Source organism: Lepus europaeus, chromosome 5, assembly GCF_033115175.1.
Source record: "Lepus europaeus isolate LE1 chromosome 5, mLepTim1.pri, whole genome shotgun sequence".
Lineage (NCBI taxonomy): Eukaryota > Metazoa > Chordata > Mammalia > Lagomorpha > Leporidae > Lepus > Lepus europaeus.
This window is the reverse complement of record NC_084831.1, coordinates 156,444,949-156,469,600: the sequence shown is the minus strand read 5'-3', so window position 1 is coordinate 156,469,600 and position 24,652 is coordinate 156,444,949. Positions and strand designations below refer to the sequence as shown.

Genomic DNA, 24,652 nt, shown 5'->3' with positions numbered 1-24,652 from the left:
TGGAAGCAGCCCAGGATTTCACTGCAAAGCCCCGCCCAGACCCTGACACCTCTGCAGGTGGTCGCGGCCCTTCCCCAGGGAGGGCTCCCAGGACAGTCCTCTCTCCTCAGCACAGGTGGGTGACCTGGCCTGCTAACAAGGAGCAATACAGCCTTCACAGCCTCCTCCGAGGCAGGCACCCTGGGGGAGTCTCTGCCCAGTGCCAGGTGGGCTCCCAGTCTGACAGCACTGGGTAGTAAACCCTTGGGAGGAATTTTTCCTAATTTACACCCAGCAAACCCTTTATCCTGTACCTCCTTTCCCTTATAAGCCCCAGTCTTGTAAGTCCCCGGCCTGCCTGGCATGCCGGATATGTTCTCTCCATTTAACCACGTAGCCCTGTTTTCCCCAAGGCCGAGTGGCTGGGCATTCTCTCTTGGGTTCTGTCCCATGCCCTATCCCAATAAACCTTGCTACTGTGTTTTCACTAAAAAACAAAAACAAAACCAAAACCAGACCCCATCCTCGCTTCTTTGTTCAGGCCCCATCTTCCTGGGTATACGCCATCCTGAAGGGCTGTCCGCCCACACCTTTGCTTCTCATGGCTGTCTACCACACGACCGTCAACGGCCTGCAGAGCCAACTGGTGACGGCCTTCCTTTGCTTCGAGCACTGCTCCAACCCTGGCATTTAAATTAGGTCTCGTCTTATCTGAGATCCATTAGGCCCTTGTTTTGTGCCTCCTATTTCTGACCCTCTGAAGAGGCGTCATTTCCACGCCCACTGCCTGGTGTGAAGTGGCTGCTTCCACACCGCCCCCCCCAGGCGTCATTTCCCCGCCCACTGCCTGGTGTGAAGTGGCTGCTTCCACACCGCCCCCCCCCCAGGCGTCATTTCCACGCTCACTGCCTGGTGTGAAGTGGCTGCTTCCACACCGCCCCCCCCCAGGCGTCATTTCCCCGCCCACTGCCTGGTGTGAAGTGGCTGCTTCCACACCGCCCCCCCCCAGGCGTCATTTCCCCGCCCACTGCCTGGTGTGAAGTGGCTGCTTCCACACCGCCCCCCCCCCAGGCGTCATTTCCCCGCCCACTGCCTGGTGTGAAGTGGCTGCTTCCACACCGCCCCCCCCCCCAGGCGTCATTCCCACGCCCACTGCCTGGTGTGAAGTGGCTGCTTCCACACCGCCAAGTACAAGCCCGCTCAGCAGAGTTCACGGGAAGGGAAACAGTTTATTTTGGCACAAACCCATGCACAGGCAGGGGATTCAAACTGCATGAAAATGCACACTGTGAAGAAACCTCATGGATTCTGAAACTTTCTGTACCAAAACACTAATTAATTCTGAAGTATTTACGTGTCGGCGGCAGCCATTGCTGCCCGGGGCGCAGTGAGGGCGAGAGGAGGGGTCGCGGGAGCCAGCGGGGCTGAGCGGGGCGTGGGGAGGGCCCCCCCCCCCCCCCCCCCGGCGTGGGCGAAGGGAGTGCGGGGCGTGGGGAGGGGGCCCCTGAGGCCGGGTGCGGGGCGTGGGGAGGGGGGCGCCGGCGCCGAGATGCAGATCTTTGTGAAGACCCTGACCGGCAAGACCATCACCCTCGAGGTCGAGCCCAGCGACACCATCGAGAATGTCAAAGCCAAGATCCAAGACAAGGAGGGCATCCCGCCTGACCAGCAGCGTCTGATTTTCGCGGGCAAACAGCTGGAGGGCGGCCGCACCCTGTCGGACTACAACATCCAGAAAGTCCACCCTGCACCTGGTGCTGCGCCTGCGCGGCGGCATCATCGCGCCCTCGCTCTGCCAGCGGGTGCAGAAGTACAACTGCGACAAGATCTGCCGCAAGTGCGCGTGCGCGGGGGGCGGCGGGGGAGGGGGTTCCCGCCGGGGAGGGAGGAGGGGGGCCCCGCCCTCACCGCCGCCCGCCTGCACCCCCGCAAGAAGAAGTGCGGGCACACCGACAACCTGCGCCCCAAGAAGGAGGTCAAATAAGGCCGCGCCCGCCCGGGGGAGTGGTCTCCGCGCGCCCCGCCCCCCAATAAAGCTTCCCCTTGGTTACTGGAGCATAAAAAAAAAAATTCTGAAGTATTTGTATATATTTTTATCCCTGAGATGATCACACTGTTGAGTTCCTGCATGAGAGAACTGTTTGCTATTCTGAGACTCATTTCTGCTATACATCCTAACCCAACAAAACTTCTCCGCTCTGGATAGATTTTCAGAGGATTAAAGAGACACCTTTAATTCTGAAGGTCCTTAATTAAAGACTGAACAAGGGCCGGCGCCGCGGCTCACTAGGCTAATCCTCCGCCTGCGGCGCCGGCACCCCGGGGTTCTAGTCCTGGTCGGGGCGCCGGATTCTGTCCCGGTTGCCCCTCTTCCAGGCCAGCTCTCTGCTGTGGCCTGGGAAGGCAGTGGAGGATGGCCCAAGTGCTTGGGCCCTGCACCCGCCTGGGAGACTGGGAGGAAGGACCCAGCTCCTGGCTTCAGATAGGCACAGCACTGGCTGTAGCGGCCATTAGGGGAGTGAACCAACGGAAGGAAGACCTTTCTCTCTGTCTCTCTGTTTAACTCTGCCTGTCAAAAAAAAAAAAAGACTGAACGAGGAAACACTCAGTGGTTCTTTGTTTGGTTAGGTAATCCAGAACATCAGCCTTACCTTCCAACATATTGTTTCTCTAATGAAAACTGATAGTGACGTGAACTCTGCAGTTGGAGAAGCCAGCCCAGGACTACAAATTGTCATGAACGAGCGCCTATCAATTAGCTGAACTGTCTACAAGATAATATTGTATTATAATATTGCATTTTATTAACACAGAAGCCCTTAGAGTTACATATTAAGTTTGAAGCAAAAAGAAAGTGTACACAGCATATTTTCACAGAAAGTACTTTTTATTAGTCCACGCTTTGTACCACGTATGGGAACAGTACATTTAGTCTGTTAAGCCCACTGATGAAGCATCGCATTTCTTCATTTAACATTTCACAGGAATTCACGCACAGCATCAGGTGCTCCGGACAGCTACACCGGACCTCTAAAGCCACGGTTTTACTATCAGAACAGTCTCTCTTTTCCAGAGCTGGGTCCCTGCACCCCATTTACCAGATTGCTCGCTGCACCCCAGAAAGCTGCCCGTGGTCGGCTAAGTGACGGAAGACGATGCGACTGAGCCTCCAGCGCCGCTTCACACCACGTGGCCGGGATGTCACAACACACCGGTTTCTGATCCTAACAGGACAGCTGTCCCGGGGAAGGGCCGCAATTTCTTCATCAGCCACTGCCTAAGGGAAATCACAACATTACTGTGCAGATCACACATTTGTTTTAGATGCTTGGAGGACAAGAAAGGGCAAGACTATAAAGGCAGCATTTGGCCAAAAAACTCTGGATACAGCAGGAACCGTGACTCTCCTAGTAGAAACAGAGTAGAAAGCTGCCAGATACATTTGGATATCCTCCCAATACAAATTTTTGAAATTGAAACTTAATATGCAGACAAAACAATTCACAAACTATAAATATAAAATTCAAACAGAACACACTTGTGTAACCAGCCCTCGATTATAAACAGAACACTAACAGCACCCCAGGCCCTGTTTGTGCCTCTTTTCAGTCATTAATACCCTAATAGCTATCTCGATGACTAACACGACAGGTAAGGTTTCCCTGCTGTGAATTGTATGGAAACGTAACCAGACAGTATGTATTCTGACCCATTTCATTTGGCTTTCACGCAACAGCATGCTGGGAGACTCACACATATTGTTACAAGAGGAGTTGAGAACCAAACCACACACTCCAATATGGGGCTATGGGATGGGGGAAGCCCAGGCAGCATCGTAACCGGTGCACCAAGCACCTGGCCCTCCTCAGGATTTTTCGGTCATGGAAGCTGATGACCGACTGGAGGGAATGTGACTTGAGGTGAGACCGGAAGGAGGAAGGGGAGGATCAGACAGATCCTTGAAGTCTATGGTAAGGACCCTGAATGCTGGAGGAGGAAACTGACTAGATAAGATCCACATTAATAAACTACCTGCAGAGTTTTCAAGATGGTGGAATGGTGAGGGTGCTTACTGCTCTAGTCTAGGGGAAGAGAGTTTTAAAAAAAAAAAAAAAAGGCCAAAGTGCAATCTCAAGGAAGAGTCAGGAAGAAAATGGCAGCAGAAACTCCACACAACTTAGAGGGGCACCATAGATCAGCGTGGAGGGTGTGGCTGCCCAGGAGCCGAGAACCCCAGCACCAGCTCTGGAGTGAGGTGAGACCGGACTGCAGCAGCCCAGCCACTCACAACAAAGCAGGAAGAGCCTGGGGCGAGTCTGGCTTGGAGTCCTGTAGGGGGAGTACACCTGCTGACCTAGAGGGAAAAAGGGGGCACACTTCTCTCTCCCCAACCACCCAACACCAGCATCCATCCCATAACCAGCTGATTAGAGGGCGGGTGCCATTTTGGGTATACCCAAGAGCTCCACCAGTTTGTGTCCGCGCACCCAGCGACCAGCCAAGAGGAAACGCTAGAGTCTGGCTGGAAGAACTGACAGGGGGCTGGGTGCTTGTGGCTGTGGAAGCCTTGTGTCGTGGGACTGTGAAAACGCTGTGGCTGTGTGGGAAGGCAGGGCGTGGCTGGGTCTCCAGGCAGCCACTGTGGAGGCTCCACATGCGCAGGGCTCCGTGATTCCTTAGTGAGAGTCATTGTTGCAGGATCTGCACTCACACCGGGAACTGCACGGATGCTTTGTGTGGTTCTGGTAGCATGGACGAATACTGTACTCACTGAGGCTAGCTTCTTGGAGGAGAGGAGGTGAGCGTGAGGCTACACCAACAGACCAGAACAAACCTCCCCTCTGATAAAAAAAAAATTACCACACCCAACTTGGGTGTCACCTTGGACATTCCCTAGAGCATTGAACAGAGCTCCTTAACTACACACACACCCAACAGCCCCTCTAGATAGTCACCAAAAGGGCGAAAGGGCGGACACCCACTAAGCCACAAAGGCCTAGACCAAAGATGGGAGCGGGAGGTATGGGGACAAACAAATACCTCCATAAATGCCCAAAAACAAATGCAGCAATTCAAGAAACAAGAAGGAGGAAGACAACAAATGCTTCCAAAAGAACACAGCAACACTTCAATACTAGAATGTGAGGATGAGAGACTGGCGAAATGCCAGAAAGAGAACTGAAAAAAAAAAAACTGATCTCAGGATTACTTAGGATAATCAGAAGCTAATCCACAAATTAAAGAAATCCATATATGATGAATGAATGCTTTTTCCAAAATTGAGATGTTATAGAGCAATCAAGATGAAATACTGGAAATGAAGAATTCAATGGATCAAATAAAAAATGCAGATAAAAGCCTTTACAACAGACTCAGTGGGGCAGAAGAAAGAATATCCGAGTTAGAAGAAAAAAATCTTTGGAAATTTTAGTCAGATCAAAAAAAAAAAAAAAATTAGAAAACTAAAAACCAGTGCTGGAAATTTATGGGATACTATCAAACGATCCAACATACAGTTCTTAGGAGTTCCTGAAGGTGTGGAAAGACAGAATGGATTAGAAGGCCTTTTAGTGAAATAATTACAAAAAGCTTCCCCAACTGAAGAAAGAAAAGGAGGCCCAAGTATAAGAAACAGATAGAACTCCTAATAGGCATGACTAAAAGAGATCTTCACCACGACATATTATAATCAAAATCACCACAGTAAAACAAAGAAAAGATAATAAAATGTGCATGAAATGCCAGATGACTTTCAGAGGATCTCCAATTAGACTCACAGCTGACTTCTCATCAGAAACTATGCAGGTTAGAAGAGAATGGTGAGATATATTCCAAGTCTTAAGAGAAAAAACTGTCATTGCAGAACACTATAACCCACAAAGCTCTCACTTATGAATGATGGTGAAATAAAACTCTCCATAATAAACAGAAATTGAAAGTATTTGTTGCCACTCTTCCAGCCTTACAAAAGATGCTTAAGGATGTGTTACACAAAGAAACGCAGAAAGATAGCCATCACTATGAGAGAAAGTGAAGGCAGAAAACTCCCCAGTAAAAAGTACAAAAGAAATACAAAGCAAACAATAGGAATATTTATGGAAAAATGGCAGAGAAAAGTCATTAGTTATCAATAGTCACCTTGACGGTAAATGGCCTCAACTCTCCAGTCAAAACACAGACTGGCTAAAAACACAAAACTCGTCTATTTGCTGCCTACAAGAAACACGTTTCACCAATGAGGATGCATGCAGACTGAAAAGTGAAAGGCTGGAAAAAGATATTGCATTCTAACAGAAACCAAAAAAGAGCTGGTGTAGCCATCTTAGTATCAGACCAAACAGACTTTAACACAAAAACTGTCAAAAAAAACAAAAAAGGGCACTCTGTGATGATTAAAGGATCAATTCAGTTGGAAGAAGTGACTATTATAAAAGTATATGCACCTGGCCAGCGCCGTGGCTTAACAGGCTAATCCTCCGCCTTGTGGCGCCAGCACACCAGGTTCTAGTCCTGGTCGGGGCGCCGGATTCTATTCTGGTTGCCCCTCTTCCAGGCCAGCTCTCTGCTATGGCCCGGGAAGGCAGTGGAAGATGGCCCAAGTGCTTGGGCCCTGCACCCCATGGGAGACCAGGAGAAGCACCTGGCTCCTGGCTTTGGATCAGCGAGATGCGCTGGCCGCAGCGGCCATTGGAGGGTGAACCAACGGCAAAAAGGAAGACCTTTATCTCTGTCTCTCTCTCACTATCCACTCTGCCTGTCAAAAAAAAAAAAAAAAAAGTATATGCACCTAATTATAGGGCACTTGGCTATTTAAAATAAATGTTAAGGGATCTAAAGACAGACATGGATTCCAATAGTAATGAGGGGCTTCAATTCCCCACTTTAAGCAATGGAAAGATCAACCAGACAGAAAATCAGTAAGCAAACAGAGTTAATCAGCACTATAGACAAAATGGTCCTAATAGATATATACAGAACTTTTCATCCTACCATTGCAAAACACACCTTCTTCTCATCAGTGCATGGAACTCTAGGATAGACCACATACTGGGCCACAAAGCAAGTCTCAGCAAATTCAAAAAAATAGAAATCATACCATGCATCTTCTCTAACTACAATGGAATGTAGCCAGAGATCAATAACTCAAGCATCTCTAGAACATATGTAAACACATGGAGACTGAACGTGCTCCAGAATTAACAGTGGGTCAAAGAAATCAAAAGAGAAATCAAAAAATTTCTGGAAACTAATGAATATGACAATGCAACAAATCAAAACTCATGGGATACAGCAAAAGCAGTGTTAAGAGCAAAGTTTATAGCAACTGGTGCCTACATCAAGAAATTGGAAAGGCACCAAAAAATGAACTATCAATGCATCATCTCAAGGACCTAGAAAAATAAGAGCAAACCGAACCCAAAACTAGAAGAAAAGAAACAATTAAAATTAGAGAATAAACAAAATTGAAACCCAAAAAACCAAATGAAGAACCAAAAAAAGCAAAAACGATGAGGTGGTTTAAAAAAAAATTGACATGCCATTGGCCCAACTAACCAAAAACATGAGGGAGACAACCCAAAACAATAGAGATGAAAATGGAATCATAACTAACACCACAGAAACAAAAAGAATCATCAGAAATTACTACAAAGAGCTGTATGCCAATAATGACAGATTCCTGGACACATACAACCTACCTACATTGAGGCATGAAGACACAGAAAACCTAAACAGACCAATAACCAAGATGGATATTGAATCAGTAATAAAGGCCTTCCCAGCAAAGAAAAACCCAGGATCAGATGACTTCATGGATGAATTCTACCAGACATGTAAAGAACTAACTCCAGTTCTTCTCAAGCCATTCAAAACAACTGAAAGGGAGGGAATCTTCCCAAATTCTTTCTATGAAGTCAGCATCACCTTAACTCCTAAACTTGAAAAAGACTCAACACAGAAGAACTACAGATCAGTTTCCCTGATGAACATACAAACAAAAATCCTCAACAAAATACTAACTAATCAAATCCAACAACACATCTGAAAGATCACTCTCCTGGACTAAGTGGGATTTATCCCCAGATATGCAAGGATGGCTCAACTTTGCCAATCAATAAAATTAATAAACTGAAAAAAATATATAGTTATTTCAATAGATGCAGAGAAAGCATCTGATAAAATACAACATTCTTTCATGATGAAAACCTTAAGCAAATTGGGAATAGAAGGAACATTCCTCAACAGAATCAAGGCAATTTATGACAAACCCATGGCCAGCGTCCATGAATGGGGTAAAGCTGGAAGCATTCCCACTGAGATCCAGAACCTGAGATGGCCACTCTCACCACTGCTACTGAATATAGTCTGGGAAGTTTTAGGAGTCGTTAGGCAATAAAAAGAAATCAAAAGGATACAAATTGGGAATGAGGAAGTCAAACTATCCCTACTTGAGGATATGATCCTACATATAGAAGATCCAAAAGACTCCACTGAGAGACTTGGTACTGAGTTTGGTAAAGTGGCAGGAAATAAAATCAACACTGAAAAATCAATAGCTTTGTATATACAGACAATGTAATGGCTGAGAAAGAGCTTTAAGATCAGTCCCGTTCACAATAGTTCCAAAAAGAATAAAATACCTTGGAATAAATTTACCCAAGAATGTCAAAGATCTCTATGACGAGGATTACAAAATATTAAAGAAAGAAAAAGAAGACATAAAAAATGGAAAAATCTTCCATGTTCATGGATTGGAAGACTCAACATCACAAAACTGTCCATAATACCCAAGGCAATCTACAGATTCAGTATGAACCCAACCAAAATACCAAGGACATTCTTCTCAGATCTAGAAAAAATTATGCTGAAATTCATATGGAAACACATGAAACCCTGAATAGGTAAAACAATCTTAGGCAACAAAAACAAAGCCCCAAGGCATCACGATACCACATTTTAAGACATACTTTAGGGTAGTTATAATCAAAACAGCCTGGTACTGGCATAAAAACAGATGGATAAACCAATGGAACACAATACAAATGCCAGGAATCAAGCCCAGCATCTACAACCAACTTATGCTTGATAAAGGAGCTAAAATCAACCCCTGGAGAAAGGGCAGTCTCTTCAACAAATGGTGCTGGGAAAACTGGATCTCCACATGCAGAAGTATGAAGCAAGACCCCTCCCTCACACCTCGTTAGTGAAACCAGTGCTGTCTTAGGTGCCATCTTGAACTTCAGGCGCCATTTTAGGCTCTAGCCCAGTCGCCATCTTGTATACTGTTTCAGTCTCTCTAGAATTAGTTTCAGTTCCTAAATCCAGCCTGGCTTACTAGAAATCAGCTGACCAAATGGCCCAACCACAAGTGTCAACTCCACCCCCGCCCTAACGGGATTCGCTGCTCCCAGTCCCTTATCTCTGCAAGGCTCTATGACGACCTGTTTACTGCACAGGCTCTCTCGCCCTCTCACTCCAGCCTATAGGGTCCACCTCCTCCCCACAACAATAAACCCGTCTTTCATTCCGGTGTTTAGTGTTTTGTGGTGGCCTTTCATTGGTGCCATGACTCAGACCCAGGCTCTCCCGTCGGGGATGTGAGCTGCTTCAGGATCCTGGATTCCTACCAACCACAAAACTCACCCCTAGATCTCCTTCTTCACCACTCTGATTTCCATCCACACATCAGCCCTCCAAAACCCCGAGGAAAGACGGGGAACAGGGAACTCTTCCACGGCGACCTCTACCTCAGGCTGTGGTTCTGCTCTACTTCGTCTTGAAGTCCTGGTACCAGGCACCACAACTCCCACGAGCTATACACCTTGGCTAAGAGTGGGCATGGGTGACAACCCCACCCTCTGCTCCCCTACTCTCGTCAGACTGTCATGATCTCAGGGATGCCTGCTACCTGCCAGTCCAACCCCTCAGGTTGCTACAGGAGCTTCCTCGTCCCACGTTCCTCCCAACTCTCCCAGTGATTGTCTCCCAAATAATCTTGTTCCTCTCAGATTGGCCCCAGATCTCATGTCACCGCCTCATCTTCCTCCATAATCAGGTGTGGCCCATGTATGACATCGACCAGTCCAAGTGGCTCCTTTATGGCATGCTTGTCCCTGACATTATCTGGGATCTCTTACTACTACTGTGAGCATCTGGGAAGTGGAAGAAGATTCCCTGTGTTCAAGCTTCCTCCTGTCTCCGGTCTAAACCTTCTCTCTGCATCTCATGTTCTCTTGGCCTCTAAGGCTCCTACTAAATATCCAAAGCCGAAGTCTCTTTGCTGTATGTTTGACCCCACAGACAACCCTCACCTTACCACCCCTGCCACAGGCACTTGGCTCAGCCCCTTTCTGTTTAGGCCCCGGCACAGTCACCTCTCACTCAACAACCTCAAAGCCCACTGCCCACTCCGGCACCATCATTCCGGCTCGTACTGTCTCATCAGCACCTCCCCTCCCACCCAACAATTCCAGCAGGCGGCATCTGTTTCCACTCCCCTTCTCCTGCCTGTCCTTATCTGAGAACCAGCCCTTGTCCATTTCCACTCTCTCTGCCTTATCTCAAACCCAGTCCTTGCTCCACTCTTATCCTCCCTCATTCTGCTGAGCCAGCCTACTGCTCCTGCCCTGCCACCACCGCGTCAAGCTCTCAACCCCCCTTCTTTTGTCCCCAGTCCACAAGTCACTCACTCTCGCACGGCAACTTGGAAGCCTGGCTCCACGTTGCCCCTTCAAGAAGTGGCAGGAGCACAGGGCACAGTCAAGGTCCATGTTCCTTTTCCACTTGGTCTCTCACAATGCAGTCCTTTGATGTGACTTTTTACGATGTCTTTATGATCCTCTCCAATACCCTCCCTTCCAGAGGAGCGAAGGTGAGTTTGGGAAGCGGCTTGTTTCCATGCCATTGAGATTCATCAGACTGACCCTTCCCATCCCACAGGAGAAGATGTGGTTTCTGAACAGGACCCCAGTTGGAATTACAACTCTCACAATGCCCTGCTTACTAGCTGGCCTCAAAAATTCCACCAGAAAGGCTGTAAATTATAATAAAATGGAAAAAGTTATTCAACATAAAAAAGGAAACCCTTCCACCTTTCTACAGCATCTGACACAGATCCTTCTGCAATACAACCCAGACCTAGAATCTTCCGATGGGCGGGGCCTCCTCAGGAGCCATTTCTTTGCCCAGAGTTTCCCTGATATCAAGGCAAGATTAAAGCAGCTTGAGAGGCTCCATTAACTCCACAGCAGAAATTCTAGAGGTGTCCTTTAAAGTATACAAGGGAGAGATGACAGAGCCCAAAAGGCAAAATTCCAAATGCTGGTCAAGGCTCTTCAACAATCCACTGCTCCCAGGCGTCCTACTAGCCCCAGGAGTCCTCTGGGTCTGTGCTTTAAATGTGGCCAAATGGGTCACTGGGCCGAACTACGCCCCTTGAGACCCGTCGGGTCCTTGTCCTAGATGTCACCAAAAGGGCCACTTGTCCATCGAGTCAGGAGGCCATCTACCCCAACTATGCTCTGGGCTGACCTACAACTGGCTACCGAGACTAAAAGAGCCTGGACTCCCGCCACCTGCCGATGGCCAACACTCCACGGGAGCCCAGGTTAACTGTAACGGTAGCAGGTAGGCCAACTTCTTATTGACGCAAAGGCAACCTTCTCAGTCCTTACCCAGTACTAGGGTCCCACCTCTGCTGCTTCAACCTCCCTAGTCGGGGTGCAGAGAAAACCTTACAGGCCCCTACGGACCCCAGCGTGCTCTGCATAATTAAGGATGCCCTCTGCCCACTCTTCTCATTATACTTCCATGTCTTACTCCTCTCCTGGTTATGAGTTTGGTACTCAGGGGGTTTCACCCTCCAGCCATTGGCCCCATTCCCTAGCTTGCCTTCGCCTCCCTGTTACTGCTCTCTCCCCAAGACGATCCCAGTCCAGCTACCCTGCCCATCTCAGGCCCTCTATCCACTGTGAACCAGTGGGTATGGGACACCAGTCACCCTATGTAGTGGCCCACCATCCTCCCATCCAGGTCAAATTATAAGACTCCTCCACATTTCCTTTCCAGCCACAATACCCTTTACCCCTTTCCAGCCCTCAAGGTTTAAAGCCTGTTATTTCCAAACTCCTCCACGAGGGCCCACTATGTAAGACTAACTGTCCCATAACACCCCAATATTGGAAGTTAAAAAGTCTAATGCGGCAGGGGGTCCAAGAAGGCAGAATAATGACAAGACAGTCCAACCTAGTTGGAGCAAAATTAATGTTTAAAAAAGGGTACACTTGGGGCTGGCACTGTGGTGCAGCAGCTTAACAACCTGGCCTGAAGCGCCGGCATCCCATATGGGTGCCGGTTCTAGTCCCGGCTGCTCCTCTTGCAATCCAGCTCTCTGCTATGGCCTGGGAAAGCAGTAGAAGATGGCCCAAGTCCTTGCGCCCCTACACCAGCATGGGAGACCTGGAAGAAGCTCCTGGCTCCTGGCTTCGGATTGGCGCAGCTCTGGCTGGAGCAGCCATCTGGGGAGTGAATCACTGGATGGAAGACCTCTCTCTCTCTGCCTCTCCCCTCTCTGTGTAACTCTTTCAAATAAATAACCTTTAAAAAATAAAAATAAAAAGGGTACACTCATAGGATAGAGCTCTGGGGGAAGCCAGCAGGAGATCTAGCACAGGCAAGAGAAATGGTGCACACCAGCAACAATGGAAAAAATAAACAACAGAAAACAACAGAAGCCTGGATCCGAGGAGGAAGACGCCCACCTTGGTGAACCAGGTGAGAGGAGAATCCTTGGGCCCATGGTGCTGCTGATACAGTGGGACAGAGAGCTTAGCGAACTGCTTTTAAAGTTCTACGCAAACCCCCTAAGACAGCAGAGGCAGGAAGAAATAAAAAAGAAAAAGAAAAAAAGAGACTGCGCGTCTCTCTCCTTATCTCCTCCCTGCTACAGCAGAGACCTGCAAACAGCGGGGGAGGGCTCACACCATTTTTTTGGACACAGGCAGGTAGCTGCCACCCCACCTCCCATGCATGCATCCAAACCACTCAAAGAGCCACAATCCAGAATTCCTTCCCGCTCTGTGCCAGTAGCCCAGCAACAGGTGGGGAGGGGAAGCGCTGCCTGTACAACTTTCCTACCTGCACAGCACCCTCAAGAAGTGAACAGGACTGAAGTGGGCAGGTACTTTACGCGGCCACAAACCACAGACCTAACCAGAGGGAAAAAACCCACCCACCCCAACAGACACCGAAGCTGGCTGGGAGTACGACGTCCAGACAGCGGCTCTGGGAGCACCTGAGTTTCCTTACAGACAGGACTGGCTGGTGGGCGGAGTGGCCCCACTGACAACCCATGACCCGGAAAGCCCTGGGAGCCGAGTCAGAGAAAACAGTGACTGCACAAAGAGGGACAGAGTGTGGCTAGATTCTGGGCAACCATAGAGCGCTTCTCTGCACCCTGAGCTCCTAGGTTACCTGCAGCGTCTCGTAGCAGAGGGAACTGTCTCACAGCAAAGACTCCACAGCTCAAAGGTGCAGTCCATGGGGCAGTGCAGATGACTGCCGAGCACGCTGGGGACCAATACCGGGGTGTGCATCAGTTCATGAGAGTACCACGCCCAACGCCAGTCTCACCCTGGATACTTGCCCCGCCCTGGAATACTGCAGAGCACCAGGGCCATGCCCAGCTCACACCTCTTGGTATTCCCTGGAAGTGTAGATGTCCCACTAAGCCACACAGACACAGACCAAAGACAAAAGTCACCAAACACACTCCCCCCACCAGAATTCTACAAATGCCGAAGAATCCAGGAAAATATTCAAGAAATAAGAATAAGAAAGTCACTAACAACTCTCATTTACGAATGAAGGTGAAATAAATAACAAATGAAAACTGAAAAATTTGTCACCACCCATCCAGCCTTACAAAACATGTTTAAGGATGTGCTACACACACATAGTTAACCAGGGGCTGGTGCTGTGGCGCAGTGGGTAAAGCCACCACCTGCAGTACCGGCATTCCACATGGGTGCTGGTTTGAGACCCGTCTGCTCCACTTCCAATCCAGCTCTCTGCTATGGCTTGGGAAAGCAGAAGATGGTTTAAGTCCTTGCGCCCCTGCACCTGCGTGGGAGACCCGGAAGAAGCTCCTGGCTGCTGGCTTCGGATTGGCACAGCTCTGGCCATTGCAGCCATCTGGGGAGTGAAACAGCGGATGGAAGACCTTTCTCTCTGCTTCTCCTTCTCTAACTGTGACTCTCAAAAATAAATAAATAAATCTTAAACAAAACAAAACCATAGAGTTAACCATAAGTGTATAAAGTTAACTGAAAATAGATCTTCGTTAAAACATAAGAGTGAGAATAAGACAGGGAAGAAGTGAGGCAGGCACGGAAGGTACAATCACCACGTACCTCAAGTTTTAACTGTGAAGCAGCAGAGTTCTGCATATATTCCTGCGGATGTACTTCTAAGGGTATAGCTTAAAAACTTGCCATGAGACCCCAAATCCCCTAAGCTGGGTGGTATAAGTAGCATTCTAAGTGTTACAGAAATCATAAGGATAGGATTAAGTGTTAAAGTGATCATATAAATAGGACTAACTATTTGGTAATAATAAGAAAACGTGAATGCTCCAACATGGAAAGCAGTCCACATAGCAGACACATAGAATGACAATCATCTTAAGTAACACTCCGACTTCAGAGTCAGCCCTTAAGACAGTCTGGTCTGGTTAAAAAGCCAATGAGAGCATTTCAGGCATGGAAAAACAAGGCACTGTGGCAACAAATGTTCTAGAGACCCCAGTGGAAAGCAGCGGCCACCATAGAAGGATATACTTTTCTCTGAAGGGCAGAGAGAGCTTCTTCTTTTCCAATGGCCTTGTTGAAATACTGAAGAGGTGGTAGATCCAAAAGGCTTCAGTAGCCTAAGCAGCTCTTGTCAAAAGCCTCAGGTGATCAGTGACATCAGAAATAAGAGTGTTAATTGTTAAACAAACAATAGGAGTCACTATACACTAACTTCCCATGCATGACTTCTGTACTTAAAGACTTGTATTATGAGATTCAATAGTAAAACTTGTTCTCAAAGAATTACTTCATTTTAGTGTATTAAGTGGAGGATATTCTTTTTTTTTTTTTTTTTTGACAGGCAGAGTGGATAGTGAGAGAGAGACAGAGAGAGAAAGGTCTTCCTTTTTGCCGTTGGTTCACCTTCCAACGGCCACTGCGGCCAGCGCATCGTGCTGATGCGAAGCCAGGAGCCAGGTGCTTCTCCTGGTCTCCCATGGGGTGCAGGGCCCAAGCACTTGGGCCATCCTCCACTGCCTTCCCGGGCCATAGCAGATAGCTGGCCTGGAAGAGGGGCAACCGGGACAGAATCCGGCGCCCCAACCGGGACTAGAACCCGGTGTGCCGGCGCCACAAGGCGGAGGATTAGCCTGTTAAGCCACGGCGCTGGCCAAGTGGAGGATATTCTTATGTCAAATTATAGTTATGTCTAAGTGCTCACAAAAGATGTATCATTTTTGGGTTCCTTTTTAAACATAATTAAGGTTTTTGTGTGTGTATGTTTATTTTATTTTATATCTTTTATTTAATGAATATAAATTTCCAAGTACAGCTTATGGATTACAATGGCTCCCTCCCCTCCCCAATAATTAAGGGTTTTTTTGTTTTTTTGGTTTTTTTTCTGACAGGCAGAGTGGACAGTGAGAGAGAGAGAGAGACAGAGAGAAAGGTCTTCCTTTGCCGTTGGTTCACCCTCCAATGGCCGCCGGTGGCTGGTGCGCTGTGGCTGGCGTACCGTGCTGATCTGAAGGCAGGAGCCAGGTGCTTCTCCTGGTCTCCCATGGGATGCAGGGCCCAAGGACCTGGGCCATCCTCCACTGCACTCCCGGGCCACAGCAGAGAGCTGGACTGGAAGAGGGGTAACCGGGACAGAATCTGGCTCCCCGACCGGGACTAGAACCTGGTGTGCCAGCGCCGCAAGGCGGAGGATTAGCCTATTGAGCCGTGGCGCCGGCCAAACATAATTAAGTTTAAAAAAGCGAAATTACCTTCGAGGAGCAATGACTTTGAACAGCCCTCATCTTGACGCTGAGGAACATTTTTTTTTTAAATATTTTTGGTTTTTAGGTTTTTTTGCTTTATGATTTTTCTTCCTCATACAAAGTGTTAAACTCTCTACCTAGATTACAGTTAATCTTATGCATATAAAGTTAAATGAAAACAGATCTTAGTAAAAAACAAGATTGGGAACAAGAGAGGGAAGCAGAGGTAGAGGGGTAGGAGTGTGGGTGGGAGGGTAGGTATGGTGGGAAAAATTACTATATTTCTAAAGTTGTATTTACGAAATGCATGCAAATAAATAAAAAAGGCATTAAGGAGGGGCTTAGTTTCAGTCTATTAATAGTAGCAATAATCACTAGTAATAGTTAACGAAATTACTATTAGTGATCAATGGTAATAGCAATATAGGAAACCTTTCATTAATAATAATGATCATGAGGGGGCCGGTGCTATGGCATAGCGGGTAAAACCACCACCTGCAGTGCCGGCAATACATATGGGCGCTGGTTTGAGACCCAGCTGCTCCACTCCCAATCCAGCTCTCTGCTATGGCCTGGGAAAGCAGTGGAAGATGGCTCAAGTCCTTGGACCCCTCCCTGCATGAGACCAGGAAGCAGCTCCTGGCTCCTGGCTTTGGATCGATGCAACTTTGGCCATTGCGGCCTACTGGGGAATGAACAAGAGGATAGAAGACCTCTCTTTTTTTCCCTGCCTCTCCTTCTCTGTGTAACTCTTTCAAATAAATAAATAAATCTTTAAAAAATAAAATGATCATGACAACATGCTTTGAGTACTTACTGTGCTAACATACTATTAATATACTTATACCTAATGGGTCCTTCCATCTTATTCCATCTCCACCTTAACATAGCAATAGACCCATATACCTGGTGGTCCCCAATCCACACATCCTCCTTTTCTCTATCCCAGCATCCACATCTCACTTCTCCATCCTGGATCTGAAGAACATATTTTTTACCATTCCCCTACATCCTAACTCTCAGGACATATTTGCTTTCTCCTGGACCAATCCTGACACCCGAGTCTCCACTCAATGGATCTGGACTGTACTCCCCCAGGGGTTCCAGGATGGCCCCCACCTGTTTCATCAGGCCTTGGCCAATGATCTGAGTACCCTGGATCTATCCTCTCCTTTCTTCTCCAGAATGTCAAAGACCTCCTCCTTCGCAGCCCTTCAAAAATACATAGCCAATGACAGACTGCTACTCTCAACTTCCTAGAAGCCAAAGGTTATCAGGTATCCTTCACCAAGGCATAGCTTTGCTTATCTGAGGTAACCCACCCATGTACATCTCTCTCACTCACAAGGCTATCACTGTAGATAGAAAGCACCTCATAGCTAACCTCCCACACCTTCTGACCAGAGAGGAAAATTCTTTCCTCTCTAGGCCTGGCAGGATTCCTATGTTCATGGATTCCAAACTTCTCCCTTCTAGCTCGATCACTCTACAAAGCCACAAAAGGATCCCTCGAAGAGCCCCTCGTAGCCCCAGTCATGTCCCAATATTGTAAGCTCCAACAGGCTCTTCTACAGGCTCTGCCTTACACTTGCCAGATCGCACATGGCCCTTCCTCATTTATGTCACTGAAAATCAAGGAACGGTCTTGGGGGTTCTCAGCCATCAAGTTGGTCCCTCTTTTGCTATCTTTCAAAAACATTAGACCCCCACAGTCAAGGGTTGGGTGCTCTGTTTACGGGTGCTAGCCTCAGCAGCAGTTCTCATACAAGAGTCAAAAAAACACTTTTGGTTCACTGCTTACCATTCTTTCCTCACACCATCTATCCGAACTCCTAACTTACAAGGGCCTCCAGTCTCTCCCAACATCTCACATTCTGGCCCTCTAGGTGGCACTAATTGAGGACCCATACCCTCACTTAAAAAAAAAAAAAGATTATTGGCTGGCACCGCGGCTCACTAGGCTAATCTTCCGCCTGAGGCGCCGGCACCCCGGGTTCTAGTCCCAGTTGCTCCTCTTCCAGTCCAGCTCTCTGCTGTGGCCCGGGAGGGCGGTGGAGGATGGCCCAAGTGCTTGGGCCCTGCACCTGTATGGGAGACCAGGAAGAAGCACCTGGCTCCTGGCTTTGGATCAGCGCAGCGCGCCGGCCATAACAGTCATTTGTGGGGTGAACCAACGGAAGGAAGACCTTTCTCTCTGTCTACCTCTGCCTGTCAAAATAAATATATAATTAAAAAGATTATTTATTTGAAAGTCAGAGTTACAGAGAGAGAGAAGAGAGAGGTCTTCCATCCAATGGTTCACTACCCAACCAGCTGCAAGAGGTCTTCCATCTGATGGTTCACTCCCCAACTGGCTGCAACAGCTGGAGCTGCGCCGATCTGAAGCCAGGAGCTTCCTCTGGGTCTCCCACGTGGATGCAGGGGCCCAAGCACTAGAGCCATCCTCCACTGCTTTCCCAGGCCATAGCAGAGAACTGGATTGAAGTGGAGCCGGCGGGTCTCAAATCAGTGCCCATATGAGATGCCAGCGCTTCAGGCCAGGGCATTAACCCACTATGCCACAGCACTAGCCCCTTACCCTCACTTTCAAACCTTGTCCTCCCCTTAACTGAGCTACTCCCCTCCTACCTCCCCTTCCATTTCCAGATCACATGGCTCCCGTTCATGCCTGCATTGAGACTACTGAACTACCTCATCCCTCAAATATCCAGGAGGGTCCCCTCATTTATCCTACTCTAGTCTGGTTCAGATGGTAACTCCATCTTTCATGAGGGAATCAAAAGGGCAGCATATGCTGTGCTATCAATCACCAGCCCATACAGCTGAGGTGGGACCACTCCCTTTCAATGCTACTAATCAACAGGCTGAGCTCTATGCTCTAACCTGAGCCTTTAGCTGGCAAAACTAAAACCTGACTCAAAATACACCTTCCGCGTCGTCCTACCCCACTCCACAACTGGAAAGAAAGGGGCCTTCTTACCACTAGAGGGACAACCATCCCCAGTGCTGCCTTCATAACCCCTCTCTTAGAGGCAGCCATCTTCAACAGGAGCAAGACTTGTCCACTGCAGGGCTCAGCACACTGGTAACTCTGCCATCACGGTCATCATGTAGCAGGACACACCAGGCAGCCCGTCAAGCGGCTCGGTCTCCCTTTCCCTCCAGTTTGTCTTCCACTCCACCTGCTATACTGGTAAATCCCTTTCCAGATCAACAATTCCAACAGCCCTCCAACCAGGCCATTTTATTCTATCTCCATCATCTGTTTTATCCCAACATTTGTCAAACAATCTCTTCCTCTCTCACCAGAAGATACCAAACGTCTTCAACAACTCGCCTCTTCTTGTTCTGTATGTCAAAAAACAAACCCTGACTCTAACCTCTGTCCTCCACGTCAAGCTAGAGGACACCTGCTGGCCTCTGACTGGCAAACTGACTTCATCCATATGCCCAGCTATGGCGCTTTCAACACCTCTTGGTATTGGCAGATACCTTCTCTGGGTGGGCCGAGGCCTTCCCTACCTCTAACAAATGGGCACTAACAGTATCCAGTTCAGGGTCCCAGGCTCCCTCCACTCAGAGGTCCTAAACTAAAATCACAAGTAACTCCACAACTGAGTAAGGCGCCCAACATCCCCTGCAATTCCATTTCCTTATCACGCCCAGTCCTCAGGAGAGGTGGAAAGGACAAATCGTACACTAAAAACATTCTAGCCAAACTCTCCCTTGAGCTTCACCTCGACTGGACAAAACCACTTCCAAGGCCCTGCTCCATGAGAGCCCTTCCAAAAAACCTCTCAATAGTTAGCCTTCTGAACTGATGTACAGATATCCCTTGGTTCCTCCAACTACACACTTTCAATCTCCACTCTTGCCGCCCCACCTACTCTCGCCTCTCCCCAGATATCTCTGAACAGTTATGGAAATATACAGACACCTACTGCCCAGCTCCAACCACCTCAGACAGCCTCCCTCCTATTACACTGGGAGATGAGGTCTTCCTGTCCCCTTCACACCCTTTCTTGCCCCCTACTCCCACTAACCTACAGGCTAAATGGACCGGACCTTACTGGGTCATTCTCACTACTCCTACTGCTGTAAAGTTACAGGGAATCCCCCACTGGGTCCACTTCACCCACCTTAAGCGTTCACTGCCCCTCATCATAGTTTATCCCACAGGACCACTCACAGCCAAGTTTACCCGGATTCAAGCTCCACTACCAATAGCGCCCAAAAACTCAGACCTTTCTGCGCTTGATGAATCCGCCTCCAGGAAACAGTGCCCACCCAGCCATCCACCACTTCCGACGCCAGAAAAGTGCTGATCCTTATACCTCTGCCGGCTCTTTCCACAACTTCAGTGGGAGGAGTATCACACTCCTCGCCCATCCACCCCTCTGGGCTCCTTCGGGATACTGAAGGTTTACACCTCCAGGGAACCTTCTCAGACTTCACTCCCTTTGAGAGCTACACTTTTCCATCCCTTTTCTCCCTGTCTCACGCCCTTTTCCAGACACCATGATGAACTTCTGATAATCTCATTTCTTTGTCCTGCATCCACACTAGCCCCCAGGAACACGTTACGTGTGGCAATTTCAGATTTACACCACTCCTGCTAAATTACTTCACGCTACCTTCTGCTCCGTCACAGGCTGTGCAGGCCCTGCACTTTTTTTTTTTTTTTTTTCTAGAAACCTTTTATTTAAGGAATGCAAACTTCATACATTTTACAATTACAACTTTAGCGGCCGGTGCCGCGGCTCACTAGGCTAATCCTCTGCCTGTGGCGCTGGCACCTCGGGTTCTAGTCCCGGTCGGGGTGCTGGATTCTGTCCCGGTTGCCCCTCTTCCAGGCCAGCTCTCTGCTATGGCCCGGGAGTGCAGTGGAGGATGGCCCAAGTGCTTGGGCCCTGCACCTGCATGGGAGACCAGGAGAAGCACCTGGCTCCTGGCTTTGGATCAGCACAGTGCGTCAGCCACAGTGCGCCAGCTGGAGCAGCCATTGGGGGGTGAACCAACGGAAGAGGAAGACCTTTCTCTCTGTCTCTCTCTCACTGTCCACTCTGTCCAAAAAAAAAAAGTCTTTTCTAAATAAGCTGGGTTAGCATCTTATTCCATTTACATGTTTCCTGCCATCTCTTTTTATTCCGTAACTGAGAAATACATTTCCTATGTGGAGGCCAAACTGTCTTCTCTCTAACTGCTATGCAAGCCTCTGGAGTCACAAAGAGTACGTCAAATGCTTTGTCTACAAGAGCCCTTCCTCTCCACCACGCTTCCTAGTCAAGTCCTCGCTCCTCTAAAAAGAAAATTCAACTCCACTTCCCACTGCATTTATGTGACTACTGTAAAGCCTTCTCAGTTCTGGTTACCTTTCTCTGGATCAATGATAATTTATCATGTTCATATGAAATTCAAAAGAGAATTGAGGGGGCTGGCATTGTGGCATAGCAGGGTAAGCTACCACCTGCAGCACCAGCATCCCATACCAGTGCTGGTTCATGTCCTGGCTGCTCCACTTCTAATCCAGCTCCCTGCTAATGCACCTGGGAAAGCAGTGGAAGATGGCCCAAGTGCTTGGGCTTCTGCCACCCACATGGGAGACCCGGATGCAGTTCCTGGCTCCTGGCTTTGGCCTGGCCCAGCGTGGCCATGGTAGCCATCTAGGGAATGAACCATCAATGGAAGTTCTCTCTCTCTATATATATATATGACTGTTTCTCAAATCTTTTAAAAAGAAAGAAAACTGAGAACAATAACTGACGTGTACTGACCAATGAGACAAACAAGGTCAGCCTACATTTTTACTTGTGCCATTTGTATTAGTGCACTAGGTTTGGGGATTATTTGATTATTACTAATCCAACAGCCTTTTTATAACTACTCCTCTTACCTCCAAAACCAATCTTATATAGTTGACTTCATGTATCATGGGTATTTATTTCAGGTGCATTTTGCCTGATTAATTGAGTTTTGGGCCCGTTTCAGTTATGAAAATGTTGAATTTGAATCCCATTGATTTCAAGTTTTGCTTTAAACAGATTTGGTGAGTCTGTTTTGTCTGAGTATGGTCAAGCTGTTGATACAACTGTTCAACAGATTGGGGCCAAACTTTCTAATGCACAATTAAAATACTTCTGAAGTACTAAATATTTTTAAAAGTTTCTTAGGCACATCTCCAAATCTGGTAGGGCCAGAGGTTTCAAGTTTCTGTGGTCTAAAGACATGGAAAGGCACATGAACAAGTTAAAATGCAAATTGACTCTTTGGAAGGCAAACCTAATGATGTTGTCCTTTTGACATCCTTTGCAATACATGGCACCAGTCAATTGCTGCAGCCACACTGAGCTCCTCACACTCTGCCCCCCTCTGCAGGTGCACCCAGGGTGCTCTTTTTCTTCAAACTTCCTTTCTTTTCCTCTTCTCCGTTTCACTTTATTTAATTCCTTTATCCTTTCTCCCTCTCAACACAATGATCCAAAATTATGGTAAAACCTACTGGCTGCAGCCCATGGTGCTCTGTGCTTGGCTGTATGACACTGCTCACGCTGAGTTGTAATTATTTACATCTCAAAAGAGATTCCAAGAGGGCAGTTAGGGAATAATGTGAAGCACCAGACTAGGGATAAACAGTCAAAGAAAGGGGTGTAGGAAGTGCACTTTCAGGGAGAATTGGAGAGAAAACCACACTGGAAATCATACAAGGTGACCTGTGAGGAAGGTGTGGACGTGCAGCATGAATGTGGGCCCAGAAAACAACGGCAGCAGAGAGCTGGTGTCGGTGGGAGCTTGGAGATGGAGGTGAGACGGACTGCAGCAACCCGTGCTGATACCGCTGGAGGCAGAGCATGGGAGGAGTCTGCCTGAAGCCCTGGGGGCTAGTGGTAGCTGGCAGTTGCCCATGGACCCAGTAGAAAGAGAGGGCGTGTCTGTCTTGTGCCCATTTCCCCACACAGCACCTGCTGCCCGGCTGAGGAAGGGTGGGCACCATCGTAGGTCTGGGCGGCAGCTGCGCAAGCCTTTGAGTGCACGTCAAGCACCGGCCGAGCCAGGATGCCACCTTTCCGGAGCAGTCCTGGCAGCAGCGGCGGGGCAACATTCAGCCGTGTGACCAGGGATTCTGGCAGAGGTAACAACCTGCAGTCTCCACCATGCCTGCCACACACCTTACTACTCACTGAAAGCGCAGATACCTCGCTAAGCCACAGAAGCATAGCTCAAAGGTAAAGGACACCACAGAATAAAAACAAAAATCAACCGCACAAATGCCTAAAACAGAAATTCAAGAAACAATAAAGAAGACACCATGGCTCCCGCCCCCAACAAGGAACACAACATTTCAATGTTAGAATTTGAAGATTAAAAGATTGAGAACATGATGGAAAGGAATTCAAAAAATTACTCATAGGATTACTCAAAGGCAATCAGACACAGATCCACGAACTAAAGAAAACCATTAATGATATAAATGAAAATTTTCCCCATGAAATTGAGACTTTAAGGAGAAATCAAAGGGAAATATTAGAAACGAGGGATTCAATAGCTCGCCGGTGGGTGCGAGGCAGGGGAGGAGGAGGGGGAGTTCCCAACAGGGCCCCGCCTCAGCGCGGGCAGCAGGACCGCAGAGGAGACTGAGGGGCAGGCTGGCGGCCTCGGCCCCGGGGGCCTGCACCGAGTGTACCCAGCACTATCCCCTCGAGGCGTTCTCCCAGGGCCAACAGCTCTGCGAGGATGTCGGATCGCACATCCTATGGTCAAATGTACTTACTGCAGATGAGAACTCCAACAAGAGAGCAAAACTAACACACTCTGGAAGTGTGCACAAAATGTTAAGCAATCTGGGACACCCAAGCCTTGTCGATACTGTGACATAATGGCAGCATTCATTGGCACCAAGTGTCAGCGTTGTACAAATTCAGAAAAAAAGATGGACCGCCTCAGACCTGTGAACAGCGCAGAGAGCTTTTGATCGGAAGGAGGAAAGAAGCAGAAAGGTTGATAGAAAGTAGTCATGCTGGCGCTGCACTGAGTTTTACAGAAGACAGAGCAACAAAGGAAGGCTCTGGGTCCTCGCGTTCAAAGTCCTCTTCTCTTCTCCTCTGAAGACCAGCATCATTCACAACCTCACCAGCAGCATCAGCCCCATGCCCACCACCATCCTCACAGCAGCAGCCATCGCAAAATCAGCAGCTTAAGCCCAGAGCCAAAGCAGGGACTGTGGAAACAGCGCCGCAAGTCCTCTGAAGCAGTTCAGAACGGAACTCCGAAGAAACCCCAACTGGAATCTAAGCCATCTGATGGAGACAGCGCTAGAAATCAGGCAGCAGATGGTGGGGCAACAGACAATGTCGTCCTAAGTCAATTGAAGGAGTGCTGTCGCTTAAGCACCTCTTAGAGCAGAGAGACCAGACCATTTTAGAAAAGACACAAAGGTACCTGAACTAAAGGCAGATTGTACCAAGAATCAAACTTGAGAACAAAGACGAGCAGCATGGAAAAAGCTCACAAGAAACCGCGGAGCAACTTCAGGCCAAAAACGGAGAACTACTTGAACAGGCTGCAGCACTGTCAAAGGGTAAAATACCTGACAAAAGTGGAAGCATACTAACATCTCTTTGAGAAAGT

The 24,652-nt window shown here is 48.2% G+C and overlaps 1 protein-coding gene and 2 pseudogenes across 1 annotated transcript in view; 2 read left to right on the top strand and 1 right to left on the bottom strand.

Moving 5' to 3' along the window:
- Positions 1–1,521: 1,521 nt before the first annotated feature.
- On the top strand, positions 1,522–1,963 carry LOC133759323 (ubiquitin-like; annotated as a pseudogene).
- Positions 1,964–2,845: 882 nt separating this feature from the next.
- MRPS14 (mitochondrial ribosomal protein S14) overlaps positions 2,846–24,652 on the bottom strand; it is a 32,484-nt gene continuing 10,677 nt past the window's right edge. The window contains exon 3 of the mRNA XM_062193839.1: positions 2,846–3,256. Coding sequence (XP_062049823.1) covers positions 3,074–3,256 — 183 coding nt within the window. The 3' untranslated portion in view covers positions 2,846–3,073. The remainder of the gene's footprint in view (positions 3,257–24,652) is intronic.
- Positions 3,615–24,646, top strand: LOC133760525 (protein FAM76B-like; annotated as a pseudogene).